The sequence below is a fragment of the Acanthisitta chloris genome, unplaced genomic scaffold, assembly GCF_000695815.1.
Source record: "Acanthisitta chloris isolate BGI_N310 unplaced genomic scaffold, ASM69581v1 scaffold7723, whole genome shotgun sequence".
Classification (NCBI taxonomy): Eukaryota; Metazoa; Chordata; class Aves; order Passeriformes; family Acanthisittidae; genus Acanthisitta; species Acanthisitta chloris.
In genome coordinates, this window is record NW_008663183.1 from 19,933 (window position 1) to 36,162 (window position 16,230).

The 16,230-nt window shown below is 35.8% G+C and overlaps 1 protein-coding gene across 2 annotated transcripts in view; it reads left to right on the plus strand.

Moving 5' to 3' along the window:
• The window catches only part of PFKP (phosphofructokinase, platelet), a 36,756-nt gene that overhangs the window by 12,128 nt on the left and 8,398 nt on the right, over positions 1-16,230 (plus strand). For both annotated transcript variants that reach the window (XM_009070901.1, XM_009070902.1), the window contains exons 4-14: positions 144-309; positions 845-889; positions 989-1,097; positions 1,545-1,640; positions 3,035-3,127; positions 3,483-3,608; positions 4,241-4,305; positions 5,040-5,109; positions 7,887-8,033; positions 8,894-8,964; positions 9,527-9,614. In XM_009070901.1, coding sequence (XP_009069149.1) covers positions 144-309; positions 845-889; positions 989-1,097; positions 1,545-1,640; positions 3,035-3,127; positions 3,483-3,608; positions 4,241-4,305; positions 5,040-5,109; positions 7,887-8,033; positions 8,894-8,964; positions 9,527-9,614 — 1,076 coding nt within the window. The remainder of the gene's footprint in view (positions 1-143; positions 310-844; positions 890-988; positions 1,098-1,544; positions 1,641-3,034; positions 3,128-3,482; positions 3,609-4,240; positions 4,306-5,039; positions 5,110-7,886; positions 8,034-8,893; positions 8,965-9,526; positions 9,615-16,230) is intronic.

The window sequence follows — 16,230 nt, forward strand, 5'->3', positions numbered from 1 at the left end:
TAGTTTTGACTAACCTTGTTACTTAAAATATCTAAACATAATTTAATGTTTGGATATGTTTAATTTACAAAAGTAGAGCACCCAAGCAATATTTTTTTTTTTTTTAATAATCTTACAGCACTTCTTTGGATACTTCTTTACAGGAAAGATTGATGAAGAGGCTGTTAAGAAATATGCTTACCTTAACATTGTGGGAATGGTTGGATCCATAGACAATGACTTCTGTGGCACTGATATGACCATAGGTACTGACTCAGCTTTGCACAGAATAATTGAAGTGGTGGATGCCATCATGACCACGGCTCAAAGGTAAATTGTGCATATTATAGAGGTTGATAACAAATATACAGTTGTTTATGTTTTGATTTAAGTTCATTTTAAATAGAGGTTGCATAAGTGGGATTCGTAATATTTCTAGAGTGGGAATAAAAGTTCTTTTTACTGCATCTTTCAGACACACCTTGAATAGTATAAAATACCATCTGCATTGTTTCAGTAAAATTTAAGCAATTAAATGGTCAATGTTTTTAAACACAGCTATAGCGTTACAGTTCTTAACTAGGGGCCTGCATCATTTACATTTCCAGTAAATGTTCACCACTTCTCTCCTAGCTGCCCATATGTGTTTTAGAAGAAAGTAGTAGTGAAAATGAATTATGCATTGGAAAATACATAATTTTTAATACATTGTTTAATGTGACCTTCTGTTTTGCTAATGAATTCTGTTTGGTAAGCATGATAAACCCAGGCTGTTTCCTGATGAATTCTATGTTTGCTAAGCATGATAAACCCAGGCTGTTTCCTGATACAAAGTTCAGTTAATATTTTATTTTTATTTTTGCAGCCATCAGAGGACATTCGTTCTGGAGGTTATGGGGAGACACTGTGGGTATGTATTGTCTTCAGCATTTTGTTTCTCGTATGGACATAATTATGGAAGATGAAGAAATCTGAACCATAATGTCTAATCATTTGTTCTGTTTATTAGGTATCTAGCTCTGGTTAGTGCCTTAGCCTGTGGTGCAGATTGGGTGTTTATTCCTGAATACCCACCAGAAGAAGGCTGGGAAGATTCAATGTGTGTTAAGCTTTCAGAGGTAATTTATTAATATGCTTGAGATTCCCTGATATCTTTGCATATTTATTTGAAAGTAGTGATTTAAAAATGTGATCAAGACTTTGAGCAGCTCATCATTTTGGATGTCACACAAAGTTCTGTGTGCTCTTGGACAGTTCCTTTTCTGCATTCTGCAGTTGTTTTGAGGAATTACATGACCCGCTCTGGGAATGACACGAAACTATTCCTATATAAGCATCGTGTGTACCTTTCCTCAGGAACTTGTTGTAAGACATTTCACTTCGTGAACGAGAAGACCTTTATGAAAACAAAAAGTGTGAGAACACTTCAAATATGAACGATCAAATAGAAGAAATATTTCCTTAAATCCTAGCAGCTTAATGTAGAGCAATTGATTATAAAACTGTGCTGTAAATTCCTTTTGTTTCTTTAAAACTATATGGATGTACTTTTATTTTTATTATAGAACCGTGCCCGAAAGAAGAGGCTGAATATTATTATTGTAGCTGAAGGAGCTATTGATTGTCACAACAAACCTATAACATCAGAGAAGGTTAAGGATGTAAGTGTCAACATCCCTATGATACACACTTTGTGTCTTGTTCATAAGACGGGGCTTGTTGCTAGCAGTAACACTTCTGTGAAATAAATCTGTTCCTGTAAGGTAACTTATGACATAGTTTTATTTTATACTTGTGTTTTATTATCTGAATCCAAAGTCCACTTAAAGGGGAGTATTTTAGGAGCTGTTAGTTGGAAACTTTTCTCCTTGTAACATAACACAGCAGCTCCAAAGCATCTGATTTACGGGTGTCTTAAATGATAGAAAGTGAAATCAGCTCAAGTCAGTATTTATAATCCTGTTTTACTTTGTATTTCTTGTAAAATTTAAAAATTGGTCCATCTCACAGTGAAATAATGCTGTCTGCTTTGGACACTGTCTTGTCACTTATTTCTAAATGGTTGTTTTGTTAAAAATTCCATTTGGGCTAAGATTTACTCTGTTTTGCTTGTAAAGGGAGGGTCCCTTAAGTAGTTGGAAAATAGTCATTGGCAGAAAGGAGCTATAGTACATTGAGTTTGCCTGGAGTTTATCTGTCCTGTTTTGTTTTCTGTCACTATCAGTTTAAAGAAATCTTTTGACTCTTTATTCTGGACTGCAGTTTTACAGTGTAAAATTTAGCACCAAGCAGTGTTAAGTGCACGTAGAGCAGATAGCTAGTATGCATTTATAGAAGCAACACTACTTTCTTGCTAAAAATTTCAGCCAGTTAAAACATTAAAAAACTGTAAGTACCAGGGTTAAAAGATTGTGTAAATAACGTGAAAATTTCTTTCTGCTTTGTGGTGTTCATTTCTTGTTCCTAACCTTACATGCTCACTGAAGATATATTAATAAAGCATATCTTTTGGTAACTTTAACTTTGATATATAACAGAGAAAATGGAAAGATAGTGACTGAAGTGTTTTATTATCATAACTCTTAGTGCAAGTTTCAAAAGCCTTGTCAGTTAAGGTTAAAAGTCATCTTAACTAAAGTTTTACTCAGAATCTTTTGGGAGATGTAATCTTGCTCATAGTTGAAACATGAAGCAAATAAAACACTGTAATTGAAGTTCTCTCAAGTCTTACAATATTTAGGCCTGGTTTTGTAATTCTGCATAATGAAGCCATTGTAACTGTAGTCAAATCATTGCAATCTAAGCCACTGTTTTGCCATTACTAAGTAAAGTGTTCCTTTAGATTAGGAACCTGGAGTTTAGTTCTAGGTTAGGAATAAAATAAAGACAGACTTCTGCAGTGCTTTCATTATTGTATGTATATATACATACTGTACTAATGTCCAGTGTGTATAGAATTTTATGACTCCAATCGCAGGTAAAGCAGAGTAATGCTAACACGTGTATGTAGAATGATGAGGATGATAAACCCACTGTGTTCTGAAATTCTTTGCAGCTTGTGGTTCAGCGGCTTGGTTTTGACACCCGAGTAACTATCCTGGGTCACGTGCAAAGAGGTGGAACCCCTTCAGCTTTTGACAGAATTTTGGTGAGTGGACATAAAGTAATTACTCACAGCACCACACAGTGCAACTACATTTTGATTATTTGTTTGGAGGTGGAGTGGTTCTTCACCTGATTAACTTCACAAATGAAATTACTATCTTACATGAACTGTCTGAATAGCTCAACAGAATAGTGAAGTACTTTGTGTAAAGGAGTCTGTGTGAAGATTAAAATGCAGAGTTGCAAGGGCATCCATGCTTAAGGGTATTAAACAGTCCAGCTTGCCAAGGAGTAGTTGGTTGCAGCTTGATTTACAGAGAAATCAGGACCATTTCTGTGATTGGAAGCCTTGTGCTTTTAAGTGCTTCCTTGAACACCTAAACATTATCTATTTCCAGGCAAGTCGTATGGGTGTGGAAGCTGTGCTTGCCCTTTTAGAAGCTACTCCAGCTACCCCTGCCTGTGTTGTGTCCCTGTCTGGAAACCAGGCTGTCCGTCTGCCTCTGATGGAGTGTGTGCAGATGGTGAGTTTCTGGCAAAAAGCTACTTTATCATTACTCATCTAACTACAACAAACTACCGTGTACTGTGATTCTGTTGGCATTAGGACGCAGATGATAATGTGTGCAGCACTTTTGCACATTTGGGAATGAATAATGAAGTTCATGTGTGTTCTCTGTTATTACATGCTTGCAAACTACCAGGGAGCAAGAAACATATATGTTATATATGTTTTAAGATTTCATCTCAGGTCTTTGTATATATCTTTTTCATTTGTTTTAAGATTTCATCTCAGGTCTTTGCTTTCTGTGGCTACAAGAAACTATTTAGAGGACTGCATCCAATTACACATCATACACAACAGTCAGGTTTCTGCACTAAAACTGTTCAGCTTAAACTGAACTGAAGAAAGAAAAGGCAAAACAGATGCATTGATTTCTTAGCCCCAGGAAGGTTTTTAGGTGTTTGTTTCTACTTTTTTCTTCTCCTGTACACTGTAATTTATGCTGTGATAGGAGGTAGCTAAGAAATTAATGAAACATTACTATTTCTTTTTTCACTGTACAAATATATTATTATATAGAATATATTAAATAATTAACTTCCTGTGGGTTTTTTTTAAACATACTAAGCAATCAGTTTGGTTTTTTTCAAGACTCAAGAAGTCCAGAAAGCCATGGATGAGGGAAGATTTCTTGAGGCTGTGAAGCTTCGTGGAAGGTATGGCCAATAACTTATATCAGTTTATTTACTCTAGAAAAGCTGAATTGCATTGCTTTTATGCTGGCACGTGACATTTTATTTTAAATATTTTGCTATCCATATGGTTTTATGTGTTTGGGAACAAGAGAGGAGACAGAAGAAGGAATAACTGAAAATGGAGTAACTGAAATTCTTACCTGCATAAAACCATGCAAAACAAAAGTGTTGTTCACAGCTGTATCTGACTGGTGACTGATACTAAGCTCATTAGTCACAAAGAGCTGCTGTGCTGTTTGGGCTGACTGGTAGCAACCATATGTTTGTTCATGTGGGATCTTGAGACCAATCCTGTGAGTTTGTTTGTTAGTAGTTTTCCAGCAGTAAGTGTTGGGGGCAAGCATTCTTCACTACCCCTGGGAGAGTGTTTTCTGTTTCAAGTCATTTGGTAATAAAATGCTTTATCGCCAATCTATGAAACTCATTTTCTAGCTGTATAGTTACTTCACATTTTATCACTATTATCTCACAGGATTGAGTATTTTTTAGTGTTCTTCCTTTCCAGTTTTTACAGTGTTTTGCATTTGTAATAACAGTAGTGCTAATATTTCATAGCAGGTTTTCCTTTAAGTTTTTGAAGAACTCAAGTGTTTCTATGAAATAGGGTTTTCCTTAAAGTTTCTGAAGAACTCAAGTGTTTCTATGAAATAACTATGAATTTCAAAATTTGCTGGTTTATTTACTTATTTATTTAGGAGCTTTGAGAACAACCTGAACACATACAAATTGCTGTCGCACAAAAAGCCAGATGCTGAGCTTCCAAAGGTGAGGGGTTCTTTGTGCAATTGATGCTTGCTTTTAGGGTAACTTAACAAATAGTATTTTTCTTCTTCTCGGTCCCACATCCTGCCTTACTCTCTTCAATCCTGTGCCATAGGGTAGTTTTTAAAATCAGTTCAATATTATAAAGAAAGATGCTTGCAACACACAACTTTATTCAAATAATAAGTAACATTTTTTAGAAGTGCAGTGCCATTGTAACAAGAAAAATTCCTTGTACATAATTTTTTCTGTCTTGGATGTATATCTGGTCCCAGTTGTTAGACTGTCTGGTCCTAATAGTTATTGTTTTGCCCTCTGTTCCTCACCAGGAAGAAAAGAAGGGTGATGTAGTCATGATTAAGACTCTAAAAGTTCTGAGATAAAGGAAGATTTTAATATTAAAAGAATTCCAGCCCTTCCATATGAAGGACAAACGCACTCAGGAACAAGTGTGAATCCAGGAATTCATGGGATGCAATAATGAAGACTGTGCAATTGGATTTATTAGGAAGCAGACAATAAGTTTTGAGTGCAAACAAATTTTAGATGGGATGTAAATGTTGAGTGCAAACAAATTTTAGATGGGATTTTTTTGTTTTCATTAAAGGTTTACTCGAACAATTCTGGGTTTGACCATAGTAGGCTGACTATGTCACCTTACTAGTTAATTCCTCTTTTAATTGTGGTTTGTGACCATTTGTTACATTAATTTGCATAATTGTGTTACTGTTACATTTTTTTAGAATTTTTTTTCCCAATTAAATGTTTGAGTTATGATTACTAGGATCTTCTCAATATTATTAAGAAGAAAAACTGCATTGAAGATAAAATAAGAACCTAAGATTGACCTTCAAGAGATTAAAGAATTCAGGGGTGTTTTTTTTGGTGGATATTCATCATTTTCCTTGCAGTATCAGGTGTTTGGATGCTGGGGTTTTTTCATATACCAAATCAGGTAAATGTAGGCAAATTTAGGATGGTTTGCTTTGGGCTTTTGTATTTTGTTTTAAAATCCTCTTGCCATGCATTCTTGTGATAAATGGCATTCGAAGGAGATGCAAGCTGTTTGTTATTAACTACTTGGATTTGACCACACCAACCATATCTGTGTCCTTCAATAAAAGAGGTTGAATGAGAATTAAAGTAACCATATCTGTGTCCTCCAATAAAAGAGGTTGAATGAGAATTAAAAAGTGGATGAAATATGCATGTTACAGGAACTGAGGAAAAAGCTGAGCTGATCAGATCAGTAGAGCCAGCTGAATGCTCTGCTTCAGTAGTGTTCTGCAGATATGGTATTTTGCTGCTTGTGTTTCCTTTGCATTTTTCTACAATCCTTGAGTTGCATCAGAGCTAAAAAATACTCCATATATATTCTGGTTTGGATCTCTTCTCTTTGTCCTTTAGTTTGGAGGTGTTGTTAGTTCTTGAATTTGCTTGTTTTGGTTATTTTTTGAGGGATTCCATGATCATTACTTGATAACTGGGTTATTTTGGTTTGTATTCTCATCTTCCAGGATAAAGCTAATAAGTTTATTCCACAATACCAAGTTGTTACAATTGTGCTATGTCAATAGTTGTAAACAATTTAGGGTCATCCTGGTGACCAATATGAATTTTAGTGTATAGGCTCAGGCTGTCAAGTTTTCTTGCATTTTGCTTGCACAATTTGCCATCATTTAAATTCTCTTTGCTAAATGAATACAGAACGGTTAAACTTTCCCAAAGTTCAGGCATGTAAAGTTTTAATTCTTGACTTATATTTTGGTCTTAGCATTCATTTCAATGCTGTAAAAATAATAAAATAAAAGCTAGTGCCTTTTTCATTCTTTGGTTATGGATTATATTTATATCTGTTGTAAATCAACACTTTCTGATGTCAGTGTAATGGTATTGATTTATATTAGCTACTGGTTTCTTAGTCAAAGAGAGTGGCCTGTGATACATCTGGAAATGGGCATTCCATTTCAAGGAATGAGTCATACACAGAAGATCTGCATTTCATGCTTTGCAGTTAAAATTTAATGCAAAGGTGCTTACTAGCATTTTACACCCAGTTGCACTCTTGCTTTATATACCAAAATATTTATTATTTCATGTCACGTTTTAAATAAAACCTTCTCTCTTACATTGCCTATGGTTTAAATTATAAGTTTATTTTTTTATTTTTCAGACTTTTCAGTTAGAGTAGATTGGCCACTTTCCTGGGATACTCAGTAACCTTGGGGAGACACACTATATAAGCAGTTACTTTGAGTTATGAAATGTTTTAAAAACTGCCATAGTCTGAAAACATTTGGTGTTGTGAAAGATGCTGAGTGCTCCTCTTTGTTACTATATTGTCAGCTGCTCAAAAGCCCGTGGCCAATAGCTTAATTATAAGGTAATTGTAAATGTTGTCTGTTCCACTCTACCTGGTACTGATGACAGACAAAAATGCTGTTGTGCTAGAATCAGTTCCTGCTCTTTTTGGTTTTGCTATTTTGGATGATTTTGAAAAAAACCAAAAACATAAAAGCCAGTATAATTTAACTTGCAAAACAAATGAAAACATGATAAAGTCTTACTTAAAAACATTCTTTTGTTTAAAACTGTCTCTGTGATGTTCTTCAGATGGGGAAATGTGTCTGTGTCTTCTAGTTAACTTTAGATTTTCAATGGGTTTAGGGGCTTTGAAATTTCCTTTCCTGCATTCCAATATTTAGCAGCTGTGTAGGGTGTGCAAATTCACCATGGTATAGAATTTAAAGTGCTTATTAAATACTATTTTTGTCTTGCAGACTAATTTTAATGTGGCAGTTTTAAATGTTGGTGCCCCTGCAGCTGGAATGAATGCTGCAGTAAGGGCTGCAGTGAGAGTTGGCATAACTGAAGGCCACAAAATGTTTGCTGTCATTGATGGATTTGAAGGTTTCTCTAGAGGGAAGGTCAGTATCACATCTGTGCTCTACCCAGTAGTATGTATCCCAACCCACACCACCACTTTTATGTTCTTAGAAAGTATATTCTGTGATAACTGTGATGGAAACTGATTCTCTAAGTTCTTTTATTTCATAAAGATGCATAACCCCCTAATTTTAACAGTATTTCTCAACTGTTCTAGTCTGTAGAGTCATTTATGCAGAGTATTACTAACCACACGCTGCAGAGCTACAAAATGAGTTCAGATTAATCCGTCCTACAAATTTTGGTCAATGTTAAGCATGTCATAGGTTTTCCACAGAAAACCAGAAGAATCTGTGATTCTGAACAAGGAGTTTTTTCATCTGTGTTCCTTAGCTACAAGAAACTTTGCAGTGGTGCTTGTTGAGGGAGGAGGATTTTTTTTCCCTTAGATGAGTTATATTCTCCTTCCTTTTCCCCTGTTTTAAATGTTGAGCATCAGTTGGTGTGCTGAAGAGAAACAGAATACAAAACTTAATATTTCTATGCCTACGTGGAGCCATAGGTCCTAAAACTAACTTGGAACACCTTGTTTTAGTTTTTTGTATCTCACATTCACTAGGAGAGGATGTGAAAATAGGATCAAGATAAAAAACAGGGAGGCAGCATTCATCATGGTCTGGAGGAGGACAGAAAAAGTAGAATGGAAAGGGATTGATAATTCAAGAGAAAATAAGTTAACCTCTCAATGTTTTCTTTGCCAAGTTCAGTTTTAGTGATGTCTGTGCCCAACAGCTTGTTACAATAGCTTTATATAAAGCAGTTCCTGGTGTTTGTTGCAGGTCAAGAGAAGTAATCAAGTAATTACTTAACAGCATCTTCTTTTTTTACTTTTGTTTCAAAGATAAAGGAAATCAGCTGGGGAGATGTTGGAGGCTGGACTGGTCAAGGAGGATCAATTCTTGGTACCAAACGGTAACGTCAATATTTTGTTAATTGATATGATGAATTCTAGTGTTTAATATAACCAGAGTATGATTCCAAGCTCTTTTCATTCCACTGAATGTTTTAAGTACTCAGTTTTTGTGGTTTTGGAGTGTTTTATTTCTTTTGGTTTTAATCATTATGTTCCACCTTGGGTATCATTATAGTACTGAACCAGCTCTGAAGAGAGAATGAAAATGGGAATCAGGACCTCAACTTAAAACTTTTTCTGGGGTCCTTGCACTGTAAAGGCTAGCAAACCTGTAGTTTCTTTGCAGCTGACATGATTCCTTACTGGCTATCTGGAACCAGTAAATCTGACATGATTTTCCTTACTGGTTTATTCATTTGTATGGATACGTACGTAAAACAAACTATTCTCGTCTGCTCAGTTTATAGTTTCAGCTTAGCAATTAGTTCTTGTTGCTGCAGAGTTTGTTGTAAAACAAACTATTCTCCTCTGCTCAGTTTATAGTTTCAGCTTAGTAATTAGTTCTTGTTGCTGCAGAGTTTGTAAACTGTTTTTATTTTTCTCTTGGTTTAATAATTCTAGTACTCTTCCTGCAAAGTATTTGGAGAAGATTGCTGACCAGATGCGCACGAACAACATAAGCGCCCTTATGGTTATTGGTGGATTTGAGGTACACTGAAATATCTGACTACATCTGAGTAGAGTAGAATTCCTAACAAAATTAATAGACTGGTTTAATTTTTACCCAATCTTCATGTAAGGTGCATTTGGTTCTAACTGTATTTGATGCACAACAGAAGTAGTGTTTAGGATCAGAAGGGTTGTCACTCACTGATTCTGTGGAAAGCTGACATTCAAGGCAGAGACTGGAACTGCTGAACAGGATGTGCTAAGCAGATAAACAAGGGTGAGATAGCATTATATTACAAGTTGCAGTCTATACTGTATCAACACTTAGAACACACTTTGAGAAGTTCTTGACTTTCAGTAGTAATGACACTGTGCTCCCTTATTTAAGCTACTCTTCTCACATAGTGCATTTCAAAATCCACAATTGATCTAGAGAAATAATTTTTTCTGTATTTCATATTTATGTTATTTTACAAAAATAATAAATTTTTGAAATCTTGATTCGGGAAAGTAAGTATTTTGCCAGCTCTTCCTAGATTAGATACTTAACTGCTTCTTGATAAGGAATTGATCTTTTTTTTTTTTCCCCCACACTGTTAGTCGTGACCCTAATTCAGGAATATTAGGATTGTTTTAAATGAGGGGTAACAGTACCTGAAGATTGGGGAACTAGTTTGTGTTGTCAAAAGCACTTTGTCTAAATGATATATTTCCTTGAAAATGAATGTTCTATTTATGGGTCTTTTTCAAATGTGTACCTGTTTTTAATGCTTTCTCTTTTGTGTCTGTGTTAGATTTTAGTGGTTGCTTAGTGCTCTGACTTGCTGAAGTGTGCTGTGGTAGAAATGGCTCCCCCTGTGGCCCTTCCCATTTTGTCACTCTAACTCTGCCCTTACTTCATTCATCCTCATTTTCACCCAATGCCTGTGCCCAACAGGCGTACCTTGGACTTCTGGAATTGTCAGCTGCCCGGGAGAAATATGATGAATTCTGTGTTCCAATGGTTATGGTTCCTGCAACTGTATCCAACAATGTACCGGGTTCAGATTTCAGCATTGGTGCAGATACTGCTCTGAACACTATAACTGATGTAAGTCTGCTCTGGTGTGTGCACCTACTAACAAAGCAGTTCTGGATAAAATTGACTCAGTTGGCTAGAACTGGATATTTTTATAGACCAGAACTTTGGAAATGTTATCTGGAAAACTATATCTGCTTGATACAGCCACATCCATGACACCTATTTAAAAAAAGAGAAGGTCTAGGATCCCAAATGCTTCCATTAGGTTTACTCTGAAACTACAGTGACCTGTAAATTTTTAAACTACAAAATAAGATGGCATCTGTCTGTTGTATGAGGAAGAAAGAAACCGAGAGCTGAGACTTGGCAATCATTTGATGCACTGTAGAGGGAAAAAATCCCTGTTATATGTAGAGTATCAGTGTACCTAGCTGTAACAAATACTGAGAGGAAAGTTTCTCTGTCCAGAAAGAGGTTCTTATTTATCTAACATCTTTACTTCTCTAAGAGAAGTAGAGGAGTTCTCTACTCCTCCCCTTTATCCTCTAGTAATAGGACTTAAATTTATTCTACTAGTAACAGATTTAACCAAAAGAGTTGAGATATATTATGAAGTATTTTTTTAAAAATCCAGTAACACAATATAAATTAAAATCTGAATGATAATCTGTGATGAGCAAAAACTTCCTTGAGTGTGAGAGAGCACCGGAGCAGGCTGCGTAGAGAAGGTGTGGAGTCTTCTTGGGAGATACTCCAAACCCACCTGGACACAGTTCTGTGTAATGTGCTGTAGGTGAAACTGCTTCAGCAGGGAGGTTAGACTAGATGATCTGCAGAGGTTCCTTCTGACCCCAACCATGCTGTGGTTCTCTCATTCTCTAATACTAGATCCAGTTGGACAGAAGGCATAATCAGTTGGACAAAAAAAGTTTCAAGTTGCTTTTGAAAATTAAATGACAGCTCTTCTATCACTTAGACGTATTTGAAATTTTTAAATATGATACTATTTTCAGAAATGTGAAGGATTTCTCAAACGTTATCAACTTCAAAAGCACTACCTTAGTTTTAAGGGTTTTAATTTTTTTTTTTTTTTTGCCTTAGTTTTAAGGGTTTTAATTTATTTATTTTTTTTTTATAATGCCATCATAAGTAATTTTATGTTCAGCAAAAAACCCTGTTCGGTTAGGAAATACCACTTTCATTAATTATTGCCTTGAACAAGACTGTAAGGTAACTGAAATTTCTTGAGCATATTCTTTATAGGCAACTTAGGTTATAAATGTTGATGTTATTTCCAGTTCTGGTAAATAAAAATATTGTTCCAAAATGATCACAAGCTAAGGTGAGTAAAATGATTGTGCATAACATCTACTTTTCTTCTTTTCTTATCTTCATAAGCTTCGTTAACCAAACTGACTTCTTTTTATAGGTTTTTATATGTAGAGGAGATGATATCATAGTCAGTCAGTCTGTGTCTCCTTGTTGCTGTGGTTTGCTTCATATTTAGGTTTCTAGATACCATTTGCCTTCATTAGATAATAAAGTGTTGTCCTTTCCGTATTTTCAATGATGTAGTAGAAAACTTTTTTGAAATGGTGTTTTTTGCTATTAGCTTCAATCTTGTTTTTGGCATTTCATTTTGCTTAGATTTTTCTCTAAATATGAAAAGTAATTTAGATTCAAGTTAAGTGGAAAATTATATTTTGGGATTTGTCTGGGAAGGAGCAGACTTTGGCGTTGGAGGAACAGTTCTTCTTGGTATCTTTTAAGATTTCTGCTCTGATTGAATATGGTTCACTAAAAGTGCCAGTGAAAAATACATCCATTCCTTCCTGTATCGTGCTTGGCTGAGGTTCAGGAGCAGCCATGCCCCTGTTGAGTGTGGCTGATAGGCTCTACGCACGTTACACGATTGACTGTGGTAAATCAAGGTAGACGATGGACATGAGTGTCCATTATAGCTAGTTAATTGCTAGTTTATATGTAGGGGTTTTTTATTCCTTTTACCACTGTTAGGTCAATAAATGCATCATAGTTTTCAATGCTCTCAGAGTAGTAGTGCCTCTTATGGACACCAAAATGTCATCACACTTAGTTTTTCTGTGGTACTGTTCTTGTGTGATCTTGACAACGTACAGTAAGGTAAGTATAATTCTGCTGGGTAATGAGGGAGGACTTGTTAGTGTTTGGCATTACTAGACATGTCAGTTTTCTAAACTTGTCAGGACAGGTAAATGGTACATTGAGACATTTGCAGATAAAGTGTGTTAAGATTCTGCATTTTAAAAGAAAAACAAGAAAAACCAGACCAACAGATACCTAACTTCTGGTGAGAGATTAAACAAGACTTCAGGAAGTCATAGACAGTGGATGGAGCATTTCTCAATAATTAGAATTTAGATTCTGTGACAGATTGTGACCCTCTTGAAATATTTTTTCAATTTTTGTTTTATAATATGGACTTTAATTAGTTGAATAGTTGAATTTGGTTTGTCTTTTGAATAGTGTTTTGAATTTATGATCTGTATTTTTCACTTCAGTGAGAACAAGTGTTAATGAAAATTTCAGTATAAAATACAGAGAAATCTGGATGTTTCTGTACCATGAAGAGGGTGTGCATCAGGCTTGTATGTATAGACAAGACAAAATAGGATTGCAGGATAAGAACAGGAACTTCAAGCTTTCTATGAAATGAAGCATCACTGAAATAACTACCATAATTAAAACAGCTGTATTCTCAACTTCAAATTGCTAGTTCAGTGAAATGAATACAATATTATTTTGGCTATCAGACCTCAGGAATGTGACAACCAAGAAGTATTAGTTGTTTTTTTTCTTACAGAACCATGAAGGATAGAAATTTCTTTATGAATGCAAGATGGATTACGTAATAGCAGTCAAAAAGAGACATTAGCAATACAATTTGCAGGTGGAACTGAAAAGCAGAAACATAATCTGTAATTAAGCAGCGTGAATTAAAAGTTCTTTCAGCAGCAGAACATGGAAAGAGATGAAAGGATCAAAATTTAATTTGAAAACAGAAGCTACTGATGGGCTAGAGGAAACTGATGAAAAGAGGGATAAACAAAAAAAAAAAAAAAAGAATATTCATTTGATTTAGGAGATGTAGAATTAAATGAGGAAATGAAAATAAAAAGATGCCAGCTAGAGAGAGAGAAAAATGGAACCTGAAAAAGGAAGATGCTAAAACTTGTTAATGTTTCTTTGACAATCTGCCTTGTCATCAAAGAGAAGGAGATACAGGCTGATAAATTGGGTTGGGGGGTGTGGGGGGAGAGCAAACAACTGCTGAGGAGCAAAGAAAGCCACAGCCAGATTGCCTTTGTGCAGTGATCATCATTTTCCTTTGAAGACACAGACTCCTGTACCCTCTCAGTAGCACATGTGGCTCCATGCTGCTCTGAACTAGGAAGCTGGAAATGAGCCTGTCCGAGTTAGCTAGCCATTGCCATTTTCATCTTCAGTCCTGGCAACAGCTGATGAGGAGCAAGGGCAGGAACTCCATTCCCTTCAATGGCCACTTGCATTTAGATCAGCGTGAAGTTAACAAACCACAGACCTTGCTTGACTGCATGTATTTTTATAAAGCATCCTTGATTATGGCAATACCCTTTTTAATGACATAAATCCAATAAAAGGGTGGGAAATGATTCAACCATTTTATTAACTTAGTGCAGTATCCTTCCATCATCTTAGTGTAGTAATTATTGTAAAAAAATAGTTGTATAGCAGTTCTTAAAACCATTGATCAGTTGTTTACCCTTTATAATTAAGCGACCCTATGTTGAAAGCATTTTCATATTTTGCTGCAGTGATGCGAAGACATTGCATATAATCATCTAATGCTCATGCTTGGTGAAGGTACAGTCTTTGGATATGTTGGCTGAAACCACTTGCATCAAATAAAATGGCAGTATTTAATGCAAGTAAAACATATCTTAACTGCATCTTAACATATCATAAATCAGACTAACAATTATGTTAGTTACTGCTCTAAATCTCCCTTCAACCTGGTTTTCCAGAAGTCTCAGTATAAAACTTTCTTGAGAAACTCATGTTTTGCAGAATTCCAGGAAGCCATGTGGTTTTGCTAAACTTTGTATGTCTTTATCTTTCAGTAGAAGTTCAAAGTAACCTGACTAAGCTGAGTTGGGCCAAGTGATTACTGAAATTTCCTCAGTGGAGTCTCATCCACTGAAAAGAACAAACTCCAGACAAAATCCCTGCATTTGTTGCTGCTGTGGCTATACTGCTGCTCAGCACTGTGGGTCTGAAAGTGCAGTATTTTTGGCTGTGTTTCAGCCTTAAACCAGAAGTGCATCCTACCACTGAGCTTATCTGAAGGTTGGATTTACAAAGTACGTGAGAAGAGAGAGATTATAGAAAGGCAGTTTGCACTTAATGCTCTTCCGCCGTGTGTGGATAGATATGTATGTATACATATGTGTGTATATATAGATGTATATGTATATATATATGTATATATATCCTGTTCTCACCCTGGACAGGATCTGGTCTATTGAGGACAAAAGCCTAGAGACAACTCTGACAGGGGATTTTTTTTTTCCCTGTCATGTTCTTTTCAGTTATTGCTTAAATCAGTCACTGTATAGGTATGTCTGGAGATAACTCAGTAGTTATCTAATTTTGATCTACAATAGTTTGCTTTTCTGAACTGATTTGATAAATTGAGAAGATGGGACTTCTGTGAACATTGGTCCTTTCTGGGAGAAGGAGATGAAGAAAAAGTAGAAATACTGTGTAATCAGCCTTTCATGTAGAGAGTCATTACATAGGCAGCTTGAAAAATTGCCACACATCATGAGAGATACTGATTAGTTTAGATGAGAAATAATTGGAATAATGTAACTAAAAAAATGTTTGCTGACTTAAGCCAGCTGCAAAATCTTAACCTTTATTTTGGCATGTACTAGGAACACCTAATCCTTTTGACATGATTATTTATTTTGTAGAGTTTGGAATCTTTCCAAGGACCTACAGCTGCTTTTGAAAGAATCCTTGAACTATACTTGCAAACTTTACTCATCCATGTGCACATGTTCCTGGATTTTTCTGGGCCTATATGCAGTCTGTGTGCATAGAGGCAGATGTGTGATGTTGATAGCATCTTTGAAGGCATGGGCAAAACTTTTTCTCCCTTTTCTTGGTGGAAATAGATGTGTGCCTTGATTTTATAGGATAACATAGTTTTTAAAAAAGCATCTTTAAGCATTTCCTTCAAGTTGTGATGGTTTTACTAGATAACTTTCTAAGCTCCTTAACATGTTTCAGACTTTGTTCTTTGAGCGGTTTCTTGTGGAATGATTTCCAGTCTAGCTTAATGCCATCCTTTTCTGCCCAGCTGCTTCAGGCCTCTGTGCCGTGCACACTTGACATTCAGTCTGCATTAACTTGTACTAACCTTCTGCATTTCCTCAGAGAGCATTGTGCCAATGCAACCCCAGTGCACTGTTGTGGTATGTACAGGATACTTCCCTTGTCTCACCAAATAATCTCACCAGTGTTGTTGACTTGGGCCAGTGGGCAGCCACATTTACCATCACATGCCAGGAGTCATTAGCAGAGCAATCCAAAGACAGGAATGTGTCACTCA